This window comes from Arachis hypogaea, chromosome 1 (genome assembly GCF_003086295.3).
Source record: "Arachis hypogaea cultivar Tifrunner chromosome 1, arahy.Tifrunner.gnm2.J5K5, whole genome shotgun sequence".
In the NCBI taxonomy this organism is placed as follows: Eukaryota; Viridiplantae; Streptophyta; class Magnoliopsida; order Fabales; family Fabaceae; genus Arachis; species Arachis hypogaea.
In genome coordinates this window covers 60600151-60627899 of record NC_092036.1, presented here as the reverse complement: position 1 = coordinate 60627899, position 27749 = coordinate 60600151, and the positions used below count along the sequence as shown (strand labels likewise).

Sequence of the window (27749 nt, the reverse complement as noted above, 5' to 3'; positions counted from 1 at the left end):
GTGACGTCAGTTGGGCTCCTGGCACAGAGTTGGCTCAGAGTAGGCCTAACTCTTGGGTCATTTGTACCAGAGTTAAGATACAGCACAGGCGCGCGGACGTGTGCTTGATGGGGTTGGCTACCGGTGCGGACGCATCAGTGCGGGCACAGACTAGGCACAAGTATGGCAAAACTCTCTAGTTTTTGTACCAGGGAGTTCATATTGCACCATCGGCGCGCGCGCACAGTGCGCTTGCGCGTCGATGGCCAAGTTGCAAGGGGCGCGTAGGCGGCATGTACACTGGCGCGTGGGTGCCTGATGTGAAGTGGGCACAAGATGGGCATGACTCTCAGGTTTTTGGCTCAGGAGTAAGAAATGCACCACCGGCGTGCGCGCGCACAGTGCGGTCGCGCGGATGCCCTTTTTTCCTTCCCCCCTTTTTTTTACAACATAGAGAGGGCTATTCTAACACATTCGTGGCAGGTGTTTAAGCTAGTAGTCAAGAAACACTTCACAAATTCATGCACTATTCAAAACATAGCATTCTCTCTACTTCAATAATTCATCTATACCAAAATGATGAAATCTACCTAAATATCCTAGTTATTCAACAAAAATAATAAAACTAGCATTCCTAAGCAATCAACAACATCAAGAAGTCACAAAATTCATAAGAATCTAAAGCTAAAAGCAAGAAGGTATACACAAGGAAGATCTTACCACGGTGAGGTGCCTCCCACCAAACACTTTTCTTTAACGCCCTTAAGTTGGACGGTCCTTCGCTTAAGCTTCCTCTCCTTTTGGTGCATCCTCAAGTAGGAGCACTTCCACTTCTTTTGGTGACTTGTAGCCATGGTACTTTTTCACTCTATGTCCATTCACTTTGAAAGTTATGTCACTTTGAGGGTCAAACAATTCTACCACTCCATAGGGCTTTATCTCTTTCACCTTGAAGGCTCCTTCCCATCTAGAACGGAGCTTGCCAAGCAAAAATCGCAGCCTCGAGTTGTAGAGGAGAACCTCATCACCTTCTTGAAAATCCTTCCTTCGGATGTGGTGATCGTGAAAGACTTTAGTATTCTCCTTGTATATCCGGGCATTTTCATATGCATCCATCCTCAAGTACTCGAGCTCCTCTAGTTTTAATTTCCTTGCCACACCCGCCTTTGTGAAATCCATGTTACACTACTTTACCGCCCCATAGGCTCTATGCTCAATTTCCACCGGAAGGTGGCATGCCTTACCATAGACGATTCGGAAGGGGCTCATCCCTAACGGAGTCTTGTAGGTCGTCCTATACGCTCATAGTGCATCTCCTAACCGGAAGCTCCAATCCTTTCTTTGTGGATTTACCACTTTCTCCAAGATTCTCTTAATGTCCCGGTTGGACACTTCTGCTTGCCCGTTGGTCTGTGGGTGATAAGCAGTGGCGACCTTGTGCAATACCCCATAGCGCTTGAGTAGTGCCTCTACTTTCCTGTTACAAAAGTGGAATCCTTGGTTGCTCACGATTGCTCATGGCGACCCATAACGGCATACAATGTGATTTCTAATAAAAGAAATGACGGTATTGGCGTCGTCAAGGCAGGTAGGTATTGCTTCTATCCACTTTGACACGTAGTCAACTGCTAACAGAATATATAGATACCCACTTGAGTTGAGAAACGGTCCCATAAAGTCAATGCCCCATACATCAAATATCTCACATAACGACATAGGTTCCTGAGGCATCTCATCCCTTTGGGACGTGTTTCCCGACTTCTGACACTGATGGCAAGACACACAGAACCGGTTAGCATCCTTGAATAAGGTTGGCCACCAGAATCCATAATCTAACACCTTTTTAGCTGTCCTTTGTGGGCCAAAGTGGCCACTACATTTGGACGAATGGCAAGCTTCAAGAATAGGTTGAATTTCAGATTCCAGCACACATCTGTGAATTACTTGGTCCACTCTCCTCTTCCGTAAGTGAGGGTCATCCTAAATGTAGTATTTGGAGTCACTCCTCAACTTGTCCCTTTGGTTTTTAGAAAAGTTGGGAGGAAATATTTTCGCAACCAAGTAGTTCGTCATTGGGGCAAACCAAGGAAAGCTATCCGACACAGCATGCAAACTATCCAATGGGAATGAGTCATTGATCGGGAATGGGTCAAATTTCAAATTCTCAAGGCGGCTTAAATGATCCGCAACTAAGTTTTGAGATCCACTCCGATCCCTAATCTTAATGTCGAATTCTTGCAAAAGCAAGATACAACGTATGAGTCTAGGTTTTGACTCATTCTTTGTCAATAAGTACTTTAAAGCTGCATGATCCGTGTATACCACTATCTTGGACCATAGCAAATAAGATCTGAATTTATCTAAAGCATGAACAATAGCTAGGAGTTCCTTTTCCGTAGTGGTATAGTTGGATTGTGCTACATCCAATGTTTTAGAAGAGTAAGCAATGACATAAGGAAGTTTACCATCGTGCTGTGCAAGCGCGGCACTTACGGCATGGTTCGATGCATCGCACGTTATCTCGAATGGCAGCGTCCAGTTGGGGCCTCGCACAATCAGTGCAGTGGTAAGAACTCTTCTTAACTCTTCAAACGCTTTCACACATGCACTATCAAACTCAAATTCCACATCTTTTTGGAGTAGGTGCGACAATGGCAAAGCAATCTTGTTGAAATCTTTAATAAAGCGCCTATAGAATCCTGCATGTCCCAAAAATGAGCGGACCTCCCTCACAGATGAGGGGTGAGGTAAAGTGGTAATAACATCACCTTGGCCAGGTTTACAGAAATTCCGTCACTAGATACTACATGTCCTAACACTATAGCTTGTCTTACCATAAAGTAACATTTCTCAAAATTCAAGACAAGGTTAGTGCCAACACATCTAGCTAAGACCTTGGCCAAATTCTCTAAGAAACAATCAAATGAAATTCCATAAGCACTGAAGTCATCCATAGAGACTTCTAGACAATTCTCCATTAGATCAGAAAAGACACTGGTCATACATCGCTAAAGAGTAGCAGGTGCATTACATAGTCCAAATGGCATCCTTTTGTAGGCAAAGGTGCCAAAAGGGCAAGTGAATGTGGTATTTTCTTGATCTTCAGGAGCAATGTGAATCTGGAAGTGACCAGTGAATCCATCAAAAAAGCAATAATGGGATATACCCACTAAATGGTCCAACATCTGATCGATAAACGGCAAAGGGTAGTGGTCCTTCCTTGTAGTAGCATTCAACCTTCTATAATTGATGCACATTCGCCATGCATTTTGTACTCTCTTGGTGACCACTTCACCACCATCCTTTTTAACCGCAGTGACGCCCGATTTCTTGGGAATAACCTGGACCGGGCTCACCCACTCATTGTCAGAAATTGGGTATATAATACCCGCATCAAGTAGCCTAGTGACCTCCTTCTTTACCACATCAAGGATGGTTGGGTTGAGCCTCCTTTGCGATTGCCTAACCGGCCTAGCTCCCTCTTGGAGAAATATACGATGTATGCACTTGCGTGGGCCAATCCCCATAATATCGGCTAGGCTCCAACCAATTACCTTCTTGTACTTTATGAGAACATGTAGGAGCTTTTCTTCTTCTTCACTAGAAAGCTCACTAGCAATAATGACCGAAAACTTTTGGTTATCCTATAAGAAAGCGTACTTTAAATGAGATGGAAGAGGCTTCAATTCACTCTTTACCTCAAGTTGAGGTTCCTTTTCATCCAGACCATGGAGTTCACTTTCAACAACTTTCTCTTGTTCATCCTCTTGGTCATCCGTCTCTTCAACAATAGGGTAGTATAACTTGTTGTGGTCTTCTTCTCGCACTTCCGTTATCACTTCATCGATTACATCACATCGGAGAATGGAATGCTCTTCGGAAGGATGCTTCATGGCTTCTTCCAGATTGAACTTGATAGTCTTGTCTCCAACCTCAAAGGAATATGTGCTGGTGAAGGCATCTAACTTGAATTTAGAGGTTTTAAGGAAGGGTCTACCAAGTAGAACGGAGGATGAACTTCTATTTTCTGTTGGTGGCATTTCAAGGATGTAAAAGTCAACCGAAAAGACCAAGTCCTTGATTGCCACAAGTACATCTTCTGCTATTCCCATCACAGTGATCACACTTTTATCGGCTAAGGCAAACTTCGCTGCCGACTTCTTTAATGGAGCTAAATTCAACCGCACAAAGATAGAAAGCGGCATGATACTTATGCAAGCTCCTAGATCACACATACAGTCATGAAAAGTGTGCCCACCAATACAATAAGACACCAAAAAAGGTCCAGGGTCACTACATTTCCTTGGAATAGGTTCCATCAAGGAAGAGATTGAACTACCCAAGGATAATGTCTCCAACTCTCCTATCCTATCCTTGTGTGTACACAAGTCTTTCAGAAATTTTGCATACTTCGAAATTTGTTGGATAGCATCAAGAAGTGGTATGGTTACCTCAACTTTAGAGAACACTTGAAGCATGTTCAAATCAAATTCTGGGGTCTTCTTTGCTTTCTTCACCAATGAAGGGAATGGGATAGGAATGGACTCATCCACTATAGCTTTCCTCTTGGGTTTCTTGAGGCTTACTCCTTCTTCATCATGCCTTTTGGCTACCTCCTCCTCTTCATGTGGAGCTTCAACGACCACCTCTTCTTCATGAATGTCTTTCATGACCCTAGGAGGTATCTCCTCCAATGTAGTCCCCGACCGTAGAGTGATGGCGTTGAAACCGCCCTTGGGGTTTGGAAGGGGTTGGGAAGGAAGGCTAAAAGAACTTGAGGGTTGGTTGGTATTGTTGGAGGAGGACATGGACATCTTCGAAATCATGTCGGTAAGATTGGCCAATTGAGCGCCTATGGTATCGAATTGAGCATTGTAACTCTCGTCCCGTTTCTCCATAGTGGCTCTAAGCTCATCAAATTGATTGGTGAAAGATGAAGAGGATTGGTTGGATTGTTGTCTATGGTTTGGTGCTTAGTATTTGGTGTAGTTGTTTTGGGTTTGGTTGTGGTGATTTTGGTTGTCTTGGTGGTTGTTGTTGTGGTGGTATTGAGATGAAGATTGGTTGGTGTTGTAATGAGAATAAGAGTTGTTCCATCTTTGGTTTTGATTGTTCCCTTGTGCATTATCCCTTCACCCTTGATTCTGATTACTACCATGAGAGTAATTGTTTTGGCCTTGAGAAGGATAGGGCGGACGGTTATTATAATTCACATTGGCTACAACAAGGGCATGCTCCTCTTGAATTTGATGGCAGTGATCGATGTAATGTGTGGTGCTAGAGCACAAACCACAAATTCTATGAGGGCCTTCAAGCTGAACAACTTGAGGTGGGGCTTGGATGGTTTGGATGGAGTAGTATTCCTTTTTATCTTTTTGTATTTGTGTGAGGATAGTGGTCATGTCCCCAAGTGCCTTGGTTAAGCTTGCTTCGGAAGGGGACGGTTCTACCACACCCTTGAGAGGATTACTTCTCACCCTTACATGTTGTGTAGCCTCGGAATCATCTATCAATTTCCAAGCTTCTCCTTCGATCTTGTTTTTTGAAGGGAAACCGCCACTAGAAGCGGTGAGCAATCTTCTATCTTCCGCACAAAGACCTTTGGTGAAGTAACTAATGAGCAAGTGAGTGTTTAATTCATGGTGTGAACAAGATTCCAATAGCCTCTTAAACTGAGTCCAATACTCATACAAACTCTCTTGGTCCTTTTGCATTATACCCGAGATCTCCTTCCGGATGTAGTCGGTCTTCTCCGGTGGAAAGAATTTATCTAGAAACTCTCTTCTCAAAAAATCTCAATTGGTCACAATCTCATCCGGTTGTGAATAAAACCACATCTTTTCTTGCCCTTCAAGAGAGAAAGGGAAGGCAAAAACCATAATAGCCAACTCATCGGCTCCATGCCTTCGAGCCGTAGAACAAGCAACTTGAAAGTCTCTTAGATGTCGGATGGGGTCTTGACCCGGCAACCCATGATATTTAGGAAGTAGATTTATCAAGCTACTCTTCAACTCAAAGTTTGGATCAAGGTTGGGATACCTTGCTTGCAAAGGTTGAAGTATGATATCCGGAGCTCCTTGCTCATGAAAAGTGATCCATCGTGGCTCCCCCATGTATGGCTCACCTGTAGGATGCAAAGATGTATTAGTAGTGCCAACAGAAGAATAGAAAGTAGCAGACTCCAAGTCACTCTCTGAACCGTCTAGTGATTCGGTATGTTCCTCAAGAGAGGCCAAAGTACTAGCCGTATAATCCAACTGCCGTCTAGCTTGCCGAGTGTGTAACAAGGTTCTTTTAATCTCAGGGTCAAACTCGGCTAAGCTAGAATTCGGTTGAGATCGCGTAATCAAACTTGGGAGTCATAGCACATATACAAGAAGAAATCTAAACTATATCTAAGTATTGAAAGAAGGTAAACTATCTACAATATTCACATATTCACATAACAAATATCAAGGCATATGTTGCAACCATTCCCCGGCAACGGCTCCAAAAATTTGATGGGCACGGATACCGTCGATAAGGAATTTCACAAGATTTTCCGCGTTGCAAGTATAGTCCTCAACCGACAAATAATCCATGAATCAAATTTAGAAGGAATTGATTGTTACAAGTTCAACTCCAATAAAGTAACCGAAGTATTCAAACCTCGGGTCATCTCACAAGGAATGGGAAAACATATGCATCCATATTGGTTAGAATTCCGGGGTTGCAAGTCATGAACAAGAAATTGAACTCGGAATCTTAATACGCAAGTAATCTTGAAATGCAAGAAACTAATTGAAATAACTAAAGCAAGAAGTGAGCAATTCCAAACTAGTAAGATAACAGCCAATAGAATTTTACTCTAAAACTAAACAAATAACTATAATTAAGACAAAGCAATTAGGATTTTTGGGTTTTCAAATATGAATGATAAAAGCAACTCTTGGCTAAGCATGGGAATTGAGATTGCCATCCTTGTCTACATACCGAATATTGATCATTATAATGTACCAACCCATTAAGTCTACTTCTCAAAAGCCTTAAGTACGTATTGCCTACTCCTAAGCTTGAAGTACGTTAAATAGGTTTGATCACATCAACCCATAAGTCCCAACCTACCTACTAACTAGATTAGTAGTGGGTTGTTGTCAATGGGTATCAAATTGATCACCTAGGGTTCTCAAATCACCAATTCAATGAGACCCAATGACTCAAGGTCACTCAATTCCCTTAGCTTATGCCAGGAGTAAAGAAAACTACTCCATAATCAAAGAAAACATTTCATCAAACACATGGTAAGCATTACTAAAAGACATATTCAAAATGCAATTAAATTGAAATTAGCAAGTACCCACTAACAATTATCAACTTACAATCACTCAAACAACACAATTAACCATGAGAATTATCAATGTAACATTAGCAATTCAAGATTCACAAGATTCATGAGATGGGTATAAAATGACAATTGACAAGAAAACATAAATCAAACACAAGATTTAAACAAAATTATGCTAAGGAATTCAAATTAAGCAATCAAAACTAGTAATTAACAAGATCCAATTCAGAATTCAACAAGAGAAGATCAAATCAAAGCTAGATCTAGAGAAGAACAATTATTTCTCTCTCTAGAAGAACAAGAACAAAAAACTAGCTAAAAAATTGCATCTAAGTGTAAAATGATTGATCCCCCCTTTCCCCCCAGCATCCTTGGGTCTTTTCCATGCAGAACCAGCTTGAATTTGGGCCTCTTCAGCCTCAGAAATTGCCAGGCACGATTTCCTTTAATGAGGTCACGTGCAGCTTGTCGCGCGTACGCGCCATACGTGCGTGCGCGCATGCGTTGGTGTGGATTTTCCTAATCTGCGCGGATGCATCCATCCTTGCGCGCCGCTTTCAGCTGTTCGCATACACGCGTGCGCGCAAGGTGCGCGTGCGTGCCGATGCTGAAATTCCCAAAATCCAAATCTTCATGTTCCTTCCTCTTGTGCATGCTTTCTTTCTCTCTTCAAAGCCATTCTTGCCCTATAAATTCTGAAATCACTCAACAAACACGTCACGACATCAAATGGTAATAAAAGAGGATCAAAATATAACAGTTTTAAGGCAAAAGAAGCATGTTTTCCATCATGGAGCAATATTAGGAAGGGAACACAAAACCATGCAATTCTTGTGGATAAGTGTAAAAAATATTGACAAAACACCTCAAATTCTACACAATATAAACCACAAAATTGGGGTTTATCACAAATCCCTCCCCAAATACCATACAAATCAAAACCTTCCCCAAATACCATTTGAATGTCTACAGCTTCTTCTTCTTCTACCTCTCAAATTACACTTCGAAGGCACTACTTCTTCTTCAACCTCACTGCTTCTTCTACCCTTCTGTCCACTGCTTCTTCTTGTCTACCCTTCCTGTAGGTAATGGGTTTGATTTTTCCGGTGACCCATTCGCAAAATCTTCTCCAAATATCCCTGTAATGTCCACTGCTTCTTCTTCTACTACCTCCATGTTGCTCCAACCCTTCCTGTAGGTGATGCTGTTGATTTTTCCGGCGACTCACTCCTAAAACCTTCCCCAAATACCCCTGTAATGTCCATAGCTTCCTCTTCTACCTCACTGCTCCTCCAACCGTTCCTGTAAGTGATGCGTTTGATTTTTTCGGCGATCCACTCATAAAACCTTCCCCAAATACCGCTGTAATGTCCACAGCCTCTTCTTCTACCTCATTCCTCTGATTTCTTCGGTGACTCATCATTAGGGACATATTTTTCTGAACCCTGTCGAAGACCCTGCCTACTGCTTCTTTGTCTAGGGTTACGCGGGTGTCCTTTTCTGTGATTCATAGGCAGAGTGAAGTATTTTTGAAATTGTCAAAGAACGTAACTCATCCCCTTGCCAAGAACGGTTCTGGTGGCCCACGTGAAAAACCCTCTCGAAAAATCATTGTAAGGCCTACTGCTTCTTCTTCTAGCTAATTTGTTTGTTTTTGTTATTAATTTTCACAACCAATTTTGTGTAATTTGTTCTGTTATTCACTTTCTTTAATCACCGTTGATCAAAGCAGATTATTTCAATTTTGAATGCAATAGTTGATAATAGCTGTTCATGGTTGTGTTAAATGTTAATCAGATTATTGGCTAGTGATGCATGCTCCTCAAACACAAGACGAGGCAGAGGCGAAGCTGGTGGACAATAAGAACTGATAGCTGGATATGCAAGTTCAAGTTCGCTACAACCTGGGGATGATAAAAGATGGTGTGGCCCCAAAATGCTTCTGCGAAGAATATGCCATATGTTACATGTCGAAGACAGACACCAACCCAAATAGGCTATTTTTTGAATGTCCATTGTTAAAGGTAAGCACGCAATTCTTCATCTATGATTTTGATTATTTTTCCTAGCTCAAGATGTTGTGGATGTGATTTTGAATTGTTTGGAATGGCATGCCTATTGGTTATGGAAATGATTTGATTTTGTAAGCAATTTGTTGTTAAATTGGGTTGATATTGTATATGATTTGATATTGGTGCTGGCTAATTTTGAAGAATGATTGAGAACTGGAAAAACGTTGATTTATTAAAAATAGATCTACCTAGAATAAAAATGTTGATTGTGACATGAATTGACATGGAACCTGATCTGATATAAAAAATGGCTTAAAATTTTGAAAGGATTTTTTAGATTTAGCCTTTAGAGATTAATTACATTGACATATATGGATTAGATTGAATTGGAGTGTTTTGTACCACCATACATTCATTGTGTTTTATTTGATTTAGGTGGCAGAAGCACATTACAAATTCTTTCTCTGGGTTGATGACCATGGTGCACGAAATTGTGATCACACTTTTTACAACTCCGCACAACTAACCAGCAAGTGCACTGGGTCGTCCAAGTTATACCTTACGTGAGTAAGGGTCGATCCCACGGAGATTGCCGGCTGGTGCACGAAATTGCAATCACACTTTTGCAATCCCGCACAACTAACCAGCAAGTGCACTGGGTCGTCCAAGTAATACCTTACGTGAGTAAGGGTCGATCCCACGGAGATTGTCGGCTTGAAGCAAGCTATGGTTATCTTGTAAATCTTAGTCAGGATATCAGAAATTATCAGGGTTGATTGTGAAAAGTAAAAGAACATGAAATAAGTACTTGTTTTGCAGTGATAGAGAATAGGTTGAGGTTTTGGAGATGCTCCATCTTCTGAATCTCTGCTTTCCTACTGTCTTCTTCTTCAAGCACGCAAGGCTCCTTCCATGGCAAGTTGTATGCAAGGGTTTCACCGTTGTCAATGGCTACCTCCCATCCTCTCAGTGGAAATGTTCAACGCACCCTGTCACGGCACGGCTATCCATCTGTCAGTTCTTGATCAGGCCGGAATAGAATCCAGTGATTCTTTTGCGTCTGTCACTAACGCCCCGCCCTCAGGAGTTTGAAGCTCGTCACAGTCATTCAATCATTGAATCCTACTCAGAATACCAGAGACAAGGTTTAGACCTTCCGGATTCTCTTGAATGCCGCCATCAGTTCTAGCTTATACCACGAAGATTCCGATTAAAGAATCCAAGAAATATCTACTCAATCTAAGATAGAACGGAGGTGGTTGTCAGGCACACGTTCATAGTTGAGAATATGATGAATGTCACGGATCATCACATTCATCCGGGTTAAGAACAAGTGATATCTTAGAATGGAAGCAAGCATGATTGAATAAGAAACAGTAGTAATTGCATTAATCCATCAAGACACAGCAGAGCTCCTCACCCCCAACCATGGGGTTTAGAGACTCATGCTGTAGAAGATACAATGAGAAACGTGTAAAGTGTCATGAGGTCCAGATACAATGTCAAAAGATCCTATTAATAGTGAACTAGTAGCCTAGGGTATACAGAAATGAGTAAATGACGTAAAAATCCACTTCTGGGTCCACTTAGTGTGTGCTTGGGCTGAGAAATGAAGCATTTTCGTGTAGAGACCTTTTCTGGAGTTAAACGCCAGCTTTTATGCCAGTTTGGGCGTTTAACTCCAAGTTTTATGCCAGTTCCAGCGTTAAACGCTGGAAATTCTGAGGCTGATTTGCCACGCCGGTTTGGGCCATCAAATCTTGGGCAAAGTATGAACTGTTATATATTGCTGAAAAGCCCAGGATGTCTACTTTCCAACGCCGTTGAGAGCGCGCCAATTGGGCTTCTGTAGCTCCAGAAAATCCACTTCGAGGGCAGGGAGGTCAGAATCCAACAGCATCTGCAGTCCTTTTCAGTCTCTGAATCAGATTTTTGCTCAGGACCCTCAATTTCAGCCAGAAAATACCTGAAATCACAGAAAAACACACAAACTCATAGTAAAGTCCAGAAAAGTGAATTTTAACTAAAAACTAACAAAAATACACTAAAAACTAACTAGATCATACCAAAAACATACTAAAAACAATGCCAAAAAGCGTATAAATTATCCGCTCATCACAACACCAAACTTAAATTGTTGCTTGTCCCCAAGCAACTGAAAATCAAAATAGGATAAAAAGAAGAGAATATACTATAGACTCCAAAATATCAAGGAAACTTAGCTCCAATTAGATGAGCGGGACTAGTAGCTTTTTGCCTCCGAACAGTTTTGGCATCTCACTCTATCCTTTGAAGTTCAGAATGATTAGCATCTATAGGAACTCAGAACTCAGATAGTGTTATTGATTCTCCTAGTTAAGTATAATGATTCTTGAACATAGCTAGTGTATGAGTCTTGGCTGTGGCCCAAAGCACTCTGTTTTCCAGTATTACCACCGGATACATACATGCCACAGACACATAATTGGGTGAACCTTTTCAGATTGTGGTCCAGCTTTGCTAGAGACTCCAATTAGAGGTGTCCAGGGTTCTTAAGCACACTCTTTTTGCCTTGGATCACAACTTTATTTCTTTCTTTTTCTTTCTCTTTCTTTCTTCTCCTTTTTTTTCGAAATTTTTTTTTTGTATCCACTGCTTTTTTCTTGCTTCAAGAATCAATTAAATGATTTTTTAGATCCTCAATAACAGTTCTCTTTTTCCTCATCCTTTCAAGAGCCAACAATTTTTTAACATTCTCAAAACAACAAATTCAAGAGACATATGCACTGTTCAGGCATTCATTCAGAAAACAAAAAGTATTGTCACCACATCAAACTAATTCAACTAGTTTCAAGGATAAATTTCGAAATCCTATACTTCTTGTTCCTTTGTGATTAAAGCATTTTTCATTTAAGAGAGGTGATGGATTCATAGGACATTCATAGCTTTAGGACATGAATTTTAAATTTTATTAATTATGAATTAAGAACAAGACTCAAAAATAGATATAAGATTAGACTAGAAAATAAAAATAGAAAACAAAAATTTATTTTAAATAGGCTCCTAATGATAGAGGTTTTCACAGAGTTAGGACTCAACAACCTTGATTTTGAGAAGTGGATGCTCCCTCAACTTGAGATGAGAGCTTTTGGCGTTTCAACTCTTGGAGTTCACGCCCCTGCTTCTATTGTTCCTTCAGCAATTTGCAGAGCATGCAGTTCTGATTCTGCTGTTCTTCCTTCAGTTGCTCCATAGTTTCTTGTAACTTGATGATAGATGCTTCTAGGCTGGTCCAGTAGTCAATTTTAGGAAATTCAGGGAGGAACTCCTGCGCCCTCCTTTTGATAGAGTTGTCTTGCATTTGTCCTTCCATTGACTTCTTGGTGATTGGATGTTCAATGGGTATGAATTCATCTACTCCCATCTTTACCCCAGCCTCTTTACAGAGCAAGGAGATCAAGCTTGGGTAAGCCAATTTGGCTTCAGTGGAATTTTTATTTGCAATTGTGTAGATTTCACAAGCAATCACATGATGAACCTCCACTTCTTTTCCAAGCATAATGCAATGAATCATCACTGCTCTCTTGATAGTGACCTCAGAACGGTTGCTAGTGGGCAATATGGAACGCTCAATAAAGTCTAGCCAACCTCTTGCAATTGGTTTGAGGTCTCCCCTCTTGAGTTGGTTTGGGACACCCTTTGAATTGGTTATCCACTTAGTTCCAGGGAGGCATATGTCCTCTAGAACTTGATCCAACCCTTTATCTGCTCTCACAATTCTCCTATTAAAGGATTTAGGATCATCCTGCAGTTGAGGCAATTTGAAGATTTCTCTTATTTTGTCCAGATGGAAGTACATAACTTTCCCTCTGACCATGGTTCTGTAGGTATGGTAAGCAGTTCCAGTCATTCTCTGCTTATCTGTTAGCCACAGATTTGAGTAGAATTCCTGAACCATATTCCTTCCAACCTTTATCTCAGGATTGGTTAGAACTTCCCATCCTCTGTTTCGAATTTGCTCTTGGATCCCCGGATATTCATCTTCTTTCAGATCAAATTTAACTTCCGGGATCACTGACCTCAGACCCATTATTTTGTGATAATGGTCTTCATGTTCTTTAGTTAAGAACTTCTCTTGATTCCAAAGATTCTTTGGATTATTCTCTTTCTTTCCTCTTAAATTGGTTTGTTTTCCCTTAGGAGCCATGATCTTAATGAATCTTGGCTTAGTGATCACGGAAAAGCACACCAAACTTAGAGGTTTGCTTGTCCTCAAGCAAAAGAAAGGAAAGAAGAGAGAGAAGAGAAGAGCAAATTCGAATGGTGTGGGGGAATTAGGGGGCCAAACGTGTATTTATAAAGTGGGGAGGAGAGATTTCGAAAAAAAGAAAAATTTGAAAGAAGATTTGAGAAGATATGGAAAGAATTTGAGAGAAGGGTGAGCTTTTGAACAAGATTTTGGATTGATTTGAGAGATTTGAAGAATGATTTTAGATTTTTGAAAATTTGAAAGTGAATGATGAAAGGTTGAGATGCATTTATGTAGAAAAATTTGGGTAAGAAAAGGAAAGTTTGAAAAAAATTTGATTTGAAAACAAAATCTTGGTCCCCCCACCTTTCTGGCGTTAAACGCCCAGAATGGCACCCATTCTGGCATTTAACGCCCATTTGTTGCCCATTGTGGGCGTTTAACGCCCAGCCAGGTGCCCTGGCTGGCGTTAAACGCCAGAATTCCTTTATCACTGGGCGTTTTTCTAAAACGCCCAGGATGCTGCACACCTGGTGTTAAACGCCCAGAATGGTGCCCATTCTGGCGTTTAACGCCCAAAATGGCACCTTTACTGGCGTTAAACGCCCAGAATAGTGCCCATTCTGGCGTTTAACGCCCAAAATGCCCCTTACTGGCATTTTTTTCGCCAGTAAGCTCTTTTTCTCTGCTTTTTGAGCTAAATCCTTCTGTAACTCTGTGAATTCCTTCATTTTTGATACTTGCCTTTGTAACAACAAAACATATAACCTGCTAATGACTGGGTTGCCTTCCAGCAAGCGCTTCTTTACTGTCTTTAGCTGGACTTTTACTGAGAATCACTCAAGTCTCAGTTTTGAGCATTCCTGCTCAAAATTGCCTTCAAGATAATGCTTGATTCTCTGTCCATTAACAATGAACTTTTTGTCAGAATCAATATCTTAAAGCTCAACATATCCATATGGTGACACTCCTGTAATCACATACGGACCCCTCCACCGGGATTTGAGTTTTCCTGGGAACAATTTGAGCCTAGAGTTGAAGAGCAGGACTTTTTGTCCCGGCTCAAAGACTCTGGATGACAACTTCTTGTCATGCCATTTCTTTGCCTTTTCCTTATAAATTTTTGCATTTTCAAAGGCATTGAGTCTGAACTCTTCTAGCTCATTTAGCTGGAGCAATCTTTTTTCACCAGCTAACTGAGCATCCATGTTTAGGAATCTGGTTGCCCAGTAGGCTTTATGTTCCAGTTCCACGGGCAGATGACAGGCCTTCCCATACACCAGTTGGTATGGAGAGGTTCCTATAGGAGTCTTGAATGCTGTTCTGTATGCCCACAGAGCATCATCCAAGCTCTTTGCCCAATCCTTTCTTCGGGCTATCACAGTCCGTTCCAGGATTCTTTTTAGCTCTCTGTTAGAGACTTTAGCTTGCCCATTTGTCTGTGGATGATACGGAGTTGCCACTTTGTGGCTAATTCCATATCTAACCATAGCAGAGTATAGCTGTCTATTGCAGAAATGAGTGCCCCCGTCACTGATTAGTACTCTGGGAACACCAAACCTGCTGAAGATGTGTTTCTGGAGGAATTTTAGCACGGTCTTGGTATCATTAGTGGGTGTAGCAATTGCTTCTACCCACTTAGATACATAGTCCACTGCCACCAGAATGTAAGTGTTTGAGTATGATGGTGGGAATGGCCCCATGAAGTCAATGCCCCATACATCAAACAATTCTATCTCTAATATCCCTTGTTGAGGCATGGCATATCCGTGAGGCAAGTTACCAGCTCTTTGGCAACTGTCACAGTTACGCACAAACTCTCGGGAATCTTTATAGAGAGTAGGCCAGTAGAAGCCACATTGGAGGACTTTAGTGGCTGTTCGCTCACTTCCAAAATGTCCTCCATACTGTGATCCATGGCAATGCCATAGGATCCTTTGTGCTTCTTCTCTGGGTACACATCTGCGGATCATTCCGTCTGCACATCTCTTAAAGAGATATGGTTCATCCCATAGGTAGTACTTGGCATCTGAAATTAATTTCTTTCTTTGCATTCTTCTGTACTCCTGGGGTATGAACCTCACAGCTTTATAATTTGCAATATCTGCAAACCATGGAGCTTCCTGAATGGCAAAGAGTTGCTCATCTGGGAAGGTCTCAGAGATCTCAGTAGAAGGGAGGGATGCCCCAACTACTGGTTCTATTCAGGATAGATGATCAGCTACTTGGTTCTCTGTCCCTTTTCTGTCTCTTATTTCTATATCAAACTCTTGCAGAAGCAACACCCATCTTATAAGTCTGGGTTTTGAATCCTGCTTTGTGAGTAAGTATTTAAGAGCAGCATGGTCAGTGTACACAACCACTTTGGATCCCACTAGATAGGATCTAAACTTGTCAATGGCATAGACCACTGCAAGTAACTCTTTTTCTGTGGTTGTGTAATTCTTCTGTGCGTCATTTAGAACACGGCTGGCATAATAAATGACGTGCAGAAGCTTGTTATGCCTCTGTCCCAACACTGCACCAATGGCATGGTCACTGGCATCACACATTAGTTCAAATGGCAATGTCCAATCTGTTGCAGAGATGACTGGTGCTGTGACCAGCTTAGCTTTCAGGGTCTCAAATGACTGCAGACACTATGTGTCAAACACAAATGGAGTGTCAGCAGCTAGCAGGTTACTCAAAGGTTTTGCAATTTTCGAAAAATCCTTTATAAACCTTCTGTAGAATCCTGCATGCCCCAGAAAGCTTCTGATTGCCTTAACATTGGCAGGTGGTGGTAATTTTTCAATTACCTCTACCTTTGCCTTATCCACCTCTATTCCCCTGCTTGAAATTTTGTGCCCAAGGACAATTCCTTCAGTCACCATAAAGTGACATTTTTCCCAGTTTAAAACCAGGTTAGTCTCTTGGCACCTTTTCAGGACAAGTGATAGGTGGTTAAGACAGGAGCTGAATGAGTCTCCATATACTGAGAAGTCATCCATGAAGACTTCAAGAAATTTCTCCACCATATCAGAGAAGATGGATAGCATGCATCTCTGAAAGGTTGCAGGAGCATTACACAGACCAAAAGGCATCCTTCTGTAGGCAAACACGCCAGAAGGGCAAGTAAATGCTGTTTTCTTTGGTCCTGAGGATCTACTGCAATTTGGTTGTAGCCTGAATAGCCATCCAAAAAGTAGTAATAATCATGACCAGCTAGTCTTTCTAGCATTTGGTCTATGAATGGTAAAGGAAAATGATCCTTTCTGGTGGCTGTATTGAGCCTTCTGTAGTCAATACACATACGCCACCCTGTGACTGTTCTTGTAGGAACCAGTTCATTTTTTTCATTATGAACCACTGTCATGCCTCCCTTTTTGGGGACAACTTGGACAGGGCTCACCCAGGGGCTGTCAGAAATAGGATAAATAATCCCAGCCTCCAGTAATTTAGTGACCTCTTTCTGCACCACCTCCTTCATGGCTGGATTTAGCCTCCTTTGTGGTTGGACCACTGGTTTGGCATTATCCTCCAACAGGATCTTGTGCATGCATCTAGCTGGGCTAATGCCCTTAAGATCACTTATGGACCACCCAAGAGCTGTCTTGTGTGTCCTTAGTACTTGAATCAGTGCTTCCTCTTCCTGTGGATTTAAAGCAGAGCTTATAATCACTGGAAAAGTGTCACTTTCTCCCAGAAATGCGTACTTCAGGGATGGTGGTAGTGGTTTGAGTTCAGATTTGGGAGGCTTATCCTCCTCCTGAGGAATTTTCGAAAATTCCTTTGTTTCCACTGATTTTTCTTGATCAGGTTGAGCATCCTTGAAGATGTCCTCAAGCTCTGATTCTAGGCTTTCAGTCATATTGACCTCTTCTACCAGAAAGTCAATAATGTCAGCGCCCATGCAGTCACTTGGTGTGTCTGGATGCTGCATAGCTTTTACAGCATTCAACTTGAACTCATCCTCATTGACTCTCAGGGTTACTTCCCCTTTTTGTACATCAATGAGAGTTCGTCCAGTTGTTAGGAAAGGTCTTCCTAGAATGAGAGTTGCACTCTTGTGCTCCTCCATTTCCAGCACCACAAAGTCAGTTGGAAAGGCGAATGGCCCAACCTTGACAATCATATCCTCTATTATGCCTGATGGATATTTAATGGAGCCATCAGCAAGTTGGAGGCATATCCAGGTTGGTTTGACTTCTCCAATCAACCCAAGCTTTCTGATAGTGGATGCAGGTATTAGATTGATGCTTGCTCCAAGATCACATAGGGCTGTCTTGGTGCAAGCACCTTCTAATGTGCATGGTATCATAAAGCTTCCTGGATCTTGAAGCTTTTCTGGTAAGCTTTTTAGAATGACTGCACTGCATTCTTCAGTGAGAAACACTTTTTCAGTTTCTCTCCAATCCTTCTTATGACTTAAGATTTCTTTCATGAACTTAGCATAAGAAGGTATTTGCTCAAGTGCCTCTGCAAACGGAATCTTTATTTCGAGAGTCCTTAGGTAATCTGCAAAGCGGGCAAATTGCTTATCCTGTTCCGCTTGGCGGAGTTTTTGAGGATAAGGCATCTTGGCTTTATATTCTTCAACCTTAGATGCTGCAGGTTTATTCCTTACAGAAGTGGTTGAAGAAGCCTTGTTAGAGGGATTACTGTCAGCACTCTCAGGTGTCTGATCCTCCCTTGGCGTCTGAACGCCAGGATTGGGTGGAAAATGGGCGTTTAACGCCAACTTTTCCCCCTTTTCTGGCGTTTGAACGCCAGAACTGGGCAGGGAATGGGCGTTTAACGCCAGCTTTCCTTCCCTCTCTGGCGTTTGAACGCCAATAACATTCCTCTCTGGGCTCTTACTGTCCTCAGAGGGATTTTGAACAGTGGTTTGGTTATCCCCTGTCAATTGTTCATTGTTTGGCTTTTTGCTACTTTGAGCAGTGTTATTCAGTGTCTTCCCACTCCTCAGTTGAACTGCTTGACATTCCTCTGTTATCTGTTTAGATATTTGCTGTTTTGCTTGATTCAACTGCAGTTCTATGTTCTTGTTAGCAACTTTAGTTTCATGGAGCATCTCTTTAAATTCTGCTAACTGTTCTGTCATCCGGAGCAATTGTTGATTAAGCTCAATCATCTGTTCTTGAGGATTAGGATCAGTGACTACTGTCATGACTTCCTCTTTTGGAGAGAGCTCATTACTAGAGTACAAATATTGATTTCTAGCAACAGTGTCTATAATCTCTTGAGCCTCTTCAATTGTCTTCCTCATGTGGATAGATCCACCAGCTGAGTGGTCTAAAGACATCTGAGCTTTTTCTGTGAGCCCATAGTAGAAGATGTCTAACTGTACCCACTCTGAAAACATTTCAGAGGGGCATTTTCTTAGCATACCTCTATACCTCTCCCAGGCATTATAAAGGGATTCATTATCCTCTTGTTTAAAGCCTTGGATGTCCAGCCTTAACTGTGTCATCCTCTTTGGAGGGTTAAAGTGATTCAGGAATTTGTCTGATAACTGTTTCCATGTTTTTATGCTTGATGTAGGTTGGTTATTCAACCACCTCTTAGCTTGATCTTTTACAGCAAATGGAAACAGTAATAGTCTGTAGACATCCTGATCCACCTCTTTATCATGTACTGTGTCAGCAATTTGTAAGAATTGTGCCAGAAACTCAGTAGGCTCTTCCTGTGGAAGACCGGAATACTGGCAATTTTGCTGCACTATGATAATGAGTTGAGGATTTAGCTCAAAGCTGCTTGCTTTGATGGGAGGTGTACAAATGCTGCTCCCATATGCAGCTGTAATGGGGTTAGCATATGACCCCAGAGTCCTTCTGGACTGATCAATCCCACTTAAGTCCATAATGGATAAAGGGAAATGATATGGATTGCAATTAGATAAATTTTGTTTTTTTTTTTTAAATTAACCGAAAAAATAAAATAAAATAAAAGGAAATTAAAATAAAAAATTCGAAAATCAAAAAGAAAATAAGATCAAAGCAAATTGAGAACTGAATCAATTAGTTAATTAAAAAGATTTTGAGATTAGCAATTAGAAAGATATGATTGAAAAATTTTTATGAAAAAGATTTGATTTTTGAAAAGAGGAAAGAGAAAAACGACAAAATGACACCAAACTTAAAATTTTTAGAAAATCAAACACTAATTTTTCGAAAAAATTTTAAGGGAAAAACACAAAGAGGACACCAAACTTAGAATTTTTAAAGATCAAAAAGAGACTAAGGACATGCAAATTCGAAAAACTAAAAGAAAACAAAAGCATGCAATTGACACCAAACTTAAAATATGAAACTAGACTCAACTAAAAGACTCTAAACCAACAAAAATAAAACAGTCCTAATCTAAGTAACAAGATAAGCCGTCAGTTGTCCAAACTCGAACAATCCCCGGCAACGGCGCCAAAAACTTGGTGCACGAAATTGCAATCACACTTTTGCAATCCCGCACAACTAACCAGCAAGTGCACTGGGTCGTCCAAGTAATACCTTACGTGAGTAAGGGTCGATCCCACGGAGATTGTCGGCTTGAAGCAAGCTATGGTTATCTTGTAAATCTTAGTCAGGATATCAGAAATTATCAGGGTTGATTGTGAAAAGTAAAAGAACATGAAATAAGTACTTGTTTTGCAGTGATAGAGAATAGGTTGAGGTTTTGGAGATGCTCCATCTTCTGAATCTCTGCTTTCCTACTGTCTTCTTCTTCAAGCACGCAAGGCTCCTTCCATGGCAAGCTGTATGCAAGGGTTTCACCGTTGTCAATGGCTACCTCCCATCCTCTCAGTGGAAATGTTCAACGCACCCTGTCACGGCACGGCTATCCATCTGTCGGTTCTCGATCAGGCCGGAATAGAATCCAGTGATTCTTTTGCGTCTGTCACTAACGCCCCGCCCTCAGGAGTTTGAAGCTCGTCACAGTCATTCAATCATTGAATCCTACTCAGAATACCACAGACAAGGTTTAGACCTTCCGGATTCTCTTGAATGCCGCCATCAGTTCTAGCTTATACCACGAAGATTCCGATTAAAGAATCCAAGAAATATCTACTCAATCTAAGATAGAACGGAGGTGGTTGTCAGGCACACGTTCATAGTTGAGAATATGATGAGTGTCACGGATCATCACATTCATCCGGGTTAAGAACAAGTGATATCTTAGAATGGAAGCAAGCATGATTGAATAAGAAACAGTAGTAATTGCATTAATCCATCAAGACACAGCAGAGCTCCTCACCCCCAACCAGGGGGTTTAGAGACTCATGCTGTAGAAGATACAATGAGAAATGTGTAAAGTATCATGAGGTCTAGATACAATGTCAAAAGATCCTATTAATAGTGAACTAGTAGCCTAGGGTATACAGAAATGAGTAAATGACGTAAAAATCCACTTCTGGGTCCACTTAGTGTGTGCTTGGGCTGAGCAATGAAGCATTTTCGTGTAGAGACCTTTTCTGGAGTTAAACGCCAGCTTTTATGCCAGTTTGGGCGTTTAACTCCAAGTTTTATGCCAGTTCCAGCGTTAAACGCTGGAAATTCTGAGGCTGATTTGCCACGCCGGTTTGGGCCATCAAATCTTGGGAAAAGTATGGACTGTTATATATTGCTGAAAAGCCCAGGATGTCTACTTTCCAACCCTGTTGAGAGCGCGCCAATTGGGCTTCTGTAGCTCCAGAAAATCCATTTCGAGTGCAGGGAGGTCAGAATCCAACAGCATCTGCAGTCCTTTTCAGTCTCTGAATCAGATTTTTGCTCAGGACCCTCAATTTCAGCCAGAAAATACCTGAAATCACAGAAAAACACACAAACTCATAGTAAAGTCTAGAAAAGTGAATTTTAACTAAAAACTAACAAAAATACACTAAAAACTAACTAGATCATACCAAAAACATACTAAAAACAATGCCAAAAAGCGTATAAATTATCCGCTCATCACCGGCTTGAAGCAAGCTATGGTCATTTTGTAATTCTCTGTTAGGCAGATTCAAATGGTCATGAGATTTTGATAATTAAAAGGTAAATAAAACGCAAAATAACATAGAGATACTTATGTAATTCATTGGTGGGAATTTCAGATAAGCGTTTGGAGATGCTTTGTTGCTTCTGAACCTCTACTTCCTTATTGCTTCCATCCAATCATGCGCACTCCCTTCCATGGCAAGCTGTAAGTTGGTGGATCACCGTTGTCAATGGCTACCATCCGTTCTTTCAGAAAAAATGGTCCGGCTACGGTTCTCACTACAGGGCTAATCATCTGTCAGTTCTCACTTGTGTCAGAATAAGATCCATTGATCCTTTTGCGCACTGTCACTGCGCCCAACAGTTGCGAGTTTGAAGCTCGTCACAGTTATCTCCTCCCAGATCCTACTCGGAAAACCACAGACAAAGTTTAGACTTTCCGGATCTCAGGAATGCTGCCAATTATTTCTAGCCTATACCACAAAGGTTCTAATCTCACTGATTTAAATGCTCTGTTGTTAGGATATGCTAGTCAAACGCATGGATCAGAGACCCAAGAGAATATACTCCAGCTGGCATCCAATGACTACATTGAACATCATGTAGACCGCTTGTGGTTATCAAGCACGCGGATCTTGGCTAAGCGAGTACTAAAGATAGTGGGTGATTGTCACGGGTCACCCCTTCAGTCTGACTTAACTGAATTAAGTACAAGAGTATATCTTGGAGAAGAAGTAGGCATGAATTGGAGGAAAAATAATAGTACTTGCATTAATTCATGAGGAACAGCAGAGCTCCTTACCTTAATCTATGAGGTGTAGAAACTCCACCGTTGAAAATACATAAGAACAAAAGGTTTAGGCATGGCCGAATGGCCAGCCTCCCAAATGGCATAAGAATTCAAAAACAAGGGAAGAAGACTTGATCAAAGGATCGAAAAGTGATCCAAAGATATGAATACAATAGTAAAATGTGCTATTTATATTAAACTAGTAAATTAGGTTTACAGCAAATGAGTAGATAGTGCAGAAATCTACTTCCGGGGCCCACTTGGTGTGTGTTTATACTGAGCTTTGAAGCTTTCATGTGCATAGGCCATCCTTGGAGTTAAACGCCAGCTTGGGTGCCAGTTTGGGCGTTTAACTCCAGATTTGGTGCCAGTTCTTGCGTTTTACACCAGAAAATGGTCAGAATCCAACAACATCTGTAGTCTTTTATCAGCCTTTGAATCAGATTTTTGCTCAGGTCCCTTAATTTCAGCCAGAAAATACCTGAAATCATGAAATAACACACAAACTCATAATAAAGTCCAGAAATGTGATTTTTGCATAAAAACTAATAAAAATATACTAAAACGTAACTAAAACATACTAAAAACTACCTAAAAATAATGCCAAAAAGCGTATAAATTATTCGCTCATCAGACCACATTGTAAGGGTCTTGCACTCTCTTTTGGATATGGTTATGGCCTTGCACTCTCTTTTGGGATTCTCTTCTGTATTGCTTGGGAGAGTACTAGGAGGAGCTTCAGTAACTCTTTTACTCAGCTGACCCACTTGTGCCTCCAAATTTCTGATGGAGGACCTTGTTTCATTCAAGAAACTGAGAATAGTCTTAGATAGATCAGAGACTATGTTTGCTAAGCCAGAGAGGCTCTACTCAGAATTTTTTGTCTGTTGCTGAGAAGATGATGGAAAAGGTTTGCTATTGCCAAACTTATTTCTCCCACCATTATTGTTGTTGAAGCCTTGTTGAGGCTTCTGTTAATCCTTCCATGAGAAATTTGGATTATTCCTCCATGAAGGATTATAGGTGTTTCCATAGTGTTCTCCTATGTAATTCACCTCTTCCATTGTAGGATTCTCAGGGTCATAAACTTCTCCTTTAGAGGAGGCTTCTTTAACACTGCCGGATGCAGCTTGCAATCCAGTCAGATTCTGAGAAATCATATTGACTTGCTGAGTCAATATTTTGTTCTGAGCTAATATGGCATTCAGAGTATCAATCTCAAGAACTCTCTTCTTCTGAGTCATCCCATTATTCACAGGATTTCTTTCAGAAGTGTACATAAACTGGTTATTTGCAACCATCTCAATGAGTTCTTGGGCTTCTACAAGTGTTTTCAGATGAAGAGATCCACCAGCAGAATAGTCTATTAACATCTTGGACAACTCAGACAGACCATCATAGAATATACATATGATGCTTCATTCTGGAAGCATGTTAGAAGGACACCTTTTGGTTAATTGCTTGTATCTTTCCCAAGCTTCATAGAGGGATTCACCTTCCTTCTGTTTGAGGGTTTGGACATCCACTCTAAGCTTGCTCAGCTTTTGAGGTGAAAAGAATTTGGTCAAGAAAGCGTTGACCAACTTGTCCCAAGAGTTCAGGCTTTCTCTAGGTTGTGAGTCCAACCATGTTCTAGCTCTATCTCTTACAGCAAAGGGGAAAAGCATAAGTCTGTAGACCTCGGGATCAACCCCATTGGTCTTGATAGTATCACAAATTTGCAAGAATTTAGCTAAGAACTGATGAGGATCTTCCGATGGAAGTCCATGAAAATTGCAATTCTGCTACATTAGAGAAACTAATTGAGGTCTAAGCTCAAAGTTGTTTGCTCCAATGGCAGGAATTGAGATGTTTCTTCCATAGAAGTTGGAAGTTAGAACAGTGTAGTCAGCAAGCATCTTCCTTGCATCTCTTGCATTGTTGTTGGGTTCGGATGCCATGTCTACTTCTTTTTTGAAATTCTCTGAAAGGTCCTCTTTGGAGTGTTGTGCTTTAGCTTCTCTTAGCTTCTTCTTCAGAGTCCTTTTAGGTTCAGGATCGGCTTCAACAAGAATGTTGTTATCCTTGTTTCTGCTCATATGAAAAATAAGAGAACAAAAGGGAGTAGTGGAATCCTCTATGTCACAGTTATAGAGATTCCTTGATGTGTCAGAGGAAAAGGAGTAGAAGAATGAGAAGAGGGAGGAAGTGAGTTCGAAATTTTAGATGAGTGGAGGAGAAATGTTAGCAATTAAATAAAATAGAACGAGAGGAGAGAGAGTTTTCGAAAATTTGAAAAATGAATGAAATAAAATTAGAATTTAAAATAATTAGTTAATTAAAAAGATTTTTGAAAAAATGGTTAGTGTTTTTCGAAAATTGGAAGTGGAAAAGTGGTTAGGTGGTTTTGAAAAAGATAAGTAATTAGTTGAAAAAGATTTGAAAATAATTTTGAAAAGATAAGGAGTTAGAAAAATATTTTGAAATCAAAATTTTAAAACAAGATATGATTGAAAAAGATTTGATTGAAAAAGATATGATTTGAAAAGATATGATTGAAAAAGAAATTAAAAAGATTTGATTTTGAAAAGATATGATTGAAAAAGATTTGATTTTTAAAATTGATGACTTGACTAACAAGAAATAAAAAGTTATGATTCTAAATTTCAAAGATTGATCCCTTCCTAACAAGAAAGTAACAAACTTAAAATTTTTGAATCAAAACATTAATTCTTAGCAAGGATTTTTGAAAATGTGGAAAGATAAGATATTAAAATTATGATTTGAAACATGAAAATTTGAAAAAAATGAATTTGAAACGAAATTACCTCCCCTGTGTCATCCTGGCATTAAACGCCCATGATGCTATCCATTCTGGTGTTTAACACCCAGAATGCTACCTCTTCGGGTGTTTAACGCCCAGCCAGATACCCTGGTTGACGTTTAAAGCCAGAATTCCTTCCTTACTGGGCATTTTTCTAAACGCCTAGCTTTTTCTCTTTGATTCCTCTGCTGTATGTTCTGAATCTTTATTTCTCTGTATTATTTACTTGAAAATAGATATTTTTTATTTTTGAATTTTTAATGAAGAGAGAGAAAAATAACAAAATGAAATAAAACATAAAAATGCAAGATCAAAACAAGTAATACATGTAAGGAAACTTTGAATGTTAAGATGAACACCAAGAACACTTTGAAGATCATGATGAACATCAAGGACATATTTTTGAAATTATTTTTTTTAAGAAAAGAAAGATATGCAAGACACCAAACTTAGAAATTTTTTATATTTAGACACTATGGATTTGAAAATGCATATGAAAAATAAGAAAAGACACAAAACAGGAAGATTTAAAGATCAGAACAAGAAAAATCATCAAGAACAACTTGAAGATCAATGAAGAACACAATGCATATGTTTTCGAAAATTAAGAAAAATTAACGCAAGCAATTGACACCAAACTTAAAATTTAACACTAGACTCAAACAAGAAACACAAAATATTTTTTTGGTTTTTATGATTTTATAAAAAAAATTTTCGAAAAATTTTTGGAAAAACGAAAAAGAAGAAAAGATTTTGAAAGATTTTTGAAAAAGTTTTTGAAAATAAAATAAAGGTTGAAACAAGAAGAAAATTACCTAATCTAAGCAACAAGATGAACCGTTAGTTGTCCAAACTCGAACAATCCCCGCCAATAGTGCCAAAAACTTGGTGCACGAAATTGTGATCACACTTTTCACAACTCCGCACAACTAACCAGCAAGTGCACTGGGTCATCCAAGTAATACCTTACGTGAGTAAGGATCGATCCCACGGAGATTGCCGGCTTGAAGCAAGCTATGGTCATCTTGTAAATCTCAGTCAGGCGGATTCAAATGGTCATGAGGTTTTGATAATTAAAAGGTAAATAAAACGGAAAATAACATAGAGATACTTATGTAATTCATTGGTGGGAATTTCAGATAAGCATTTGGAGATGCTTTATTGCTTCTAAACCTATGCTTCTATATTGCTTCCATCCAATCATGCGCACTCCCTTCTATGGCAAGCTGTAAGTTGGTGGATCACCGTTGTCAATGGCTACCATCCGTCCTCTCAGTGAAAATGGTTCGGCTACGGTTCTCACCACAGGGCTAATCATCTGTCGGTTCTCACTTGTGTCGGAATAAGATCCATTGATCCTTTTGCGCACTGTCACTACGCCCAAAAGTTGCGAGTTTCACTACTAGAAAGTTAGTTATTACAGACGGATATTTCTGACAGATTTTATCCCACGGAAATACAGACGGAATTCCAGAGGAATTTTTTGTCGGGAAAAAAATGAATTAGCATAAATTACAGACGAAAAAGAGAATCCGTCGATAATTCCATCGAAAAAATTAATTTTTTCGTGGGATATGATTACAGACGGAAAATCCGTCTGTAATTAAATAGACAATGATGCTATATTTTATTAAATTATTACAGACGGAAAATCCGTCTGTAATTTAAAATTTTCCGTTGAAAATATTAGAATAAGAGTTTAATTATCGTTCATCTCTTCATTTTTCAGAACACCCCATCCTTCGCGGGCTCCTCACCCATCCCCTCCAAATCCTTCATCGGCGGCACCTCTCGCCGTTGCACTGCCGTTGCCCGAAGCTCCATCACATCCCTTTCCCAATCTCTCCGTCACACCCGGTCACCAGTATCTCTCTTTCATCTTCGACGCCGATTAATTTCGCCTCCCTATCGACACTATTTTCTGTCGCTGCTCGTTGAAGCTTGTTAGCGTCGTCGCCGCTTCTACCTTTTCTTCTCGTTACCGTTGGTTCAGGTAGGCTCCGTCGTCCCTTCCGATAACATTGATTCTCTTGTTTGTGAAGGAACTCCAATTTGTTGAGCATTGAATTGAATCAGATTGGGTATATTTTAGAATGGAATTTGTTGAATATGCATTCTACCTGTTTGTTGTTTTGTCTATTTCTGACTTTATGTTGTTGTTGTTGTCTCTTTGGGGTTAGCCTCATTCTTCTGACTTTCTGATTGTATTGTATCATTCAATTTTGTTAGGTCATAGCAGATGGCATCATGGCTTTGATTTTTTGGTGTAATGTGTAATCATATAATGGATCCTGATACAAATAACCATGTTGAGAAGCTGAAGGAACTGGATCCTATAAATTTTGAAACAGTGAGTTGATTGAATCTTGTATTCATTTGTTAAATGACATACTGACAACTCTGCTCTATCACAAGTAACTTCAGATGTGAAACTTGGTGGTATCATATGATAGAGATAGATGCACTTTGAAAATATCATTAACAACTATTATCGAATAAAGTAAAACTTCTAGGATTTATAGTAAATTTATAATGGATATGTGATGAGGATATGACGAAGAAGTTAATCCTTATGTGGTCCCTAGTAGCATAAAATGATATAGCTGTTCTTTAATTTAATTTTTGCTCCTGAATAACATTTTTTAATGATTGAGTTTGTCA

General features: G+C 40.2%; 1 protein-coding gene and 1 non-coding gene across 2 annotated transcripts; one reads left to right on the top strand and one right to left on the bottom strand.

Moving 5' to 3' along the window:
* Positions 1 to 762: 762 nt before the first annotated feature.
* LOC112730572 (uncharacterized) lies at positions 763 to 1158 on the bottom strand. The gene has a single exon (XM_025780672.1). It carries the CDS (start codon positions 1156 to 1158, stop codon positions 763 to 765), a length of 396 nt encoding a protein of 131 aa, XP_025636457.1.
* A 22554-nt stretch (positions 1159 to 23712) lies between these two features.
* Positions 23713 to 23820, top strand: LOC112713358 (small nucleolar RNA R71). The gene has a single exon (XR_003158336.1). It is a non-coding gene; the product is annotated as a small nucleolar RNA R71 (small nucleolar RNA).
* The last annotated feature ends 3929 nt before the right edge of the window (positions 23821 to 27749 follow it).

Coding starts and splice junctions, on each gene's coding strand:
- LOC112730572 (XM_025780672.1), bottom strand. CDS start 1,158: ATGGATTTCACAAAGGCGGGTGTGGCAAGGAAATTAAAACTAGAGGAG.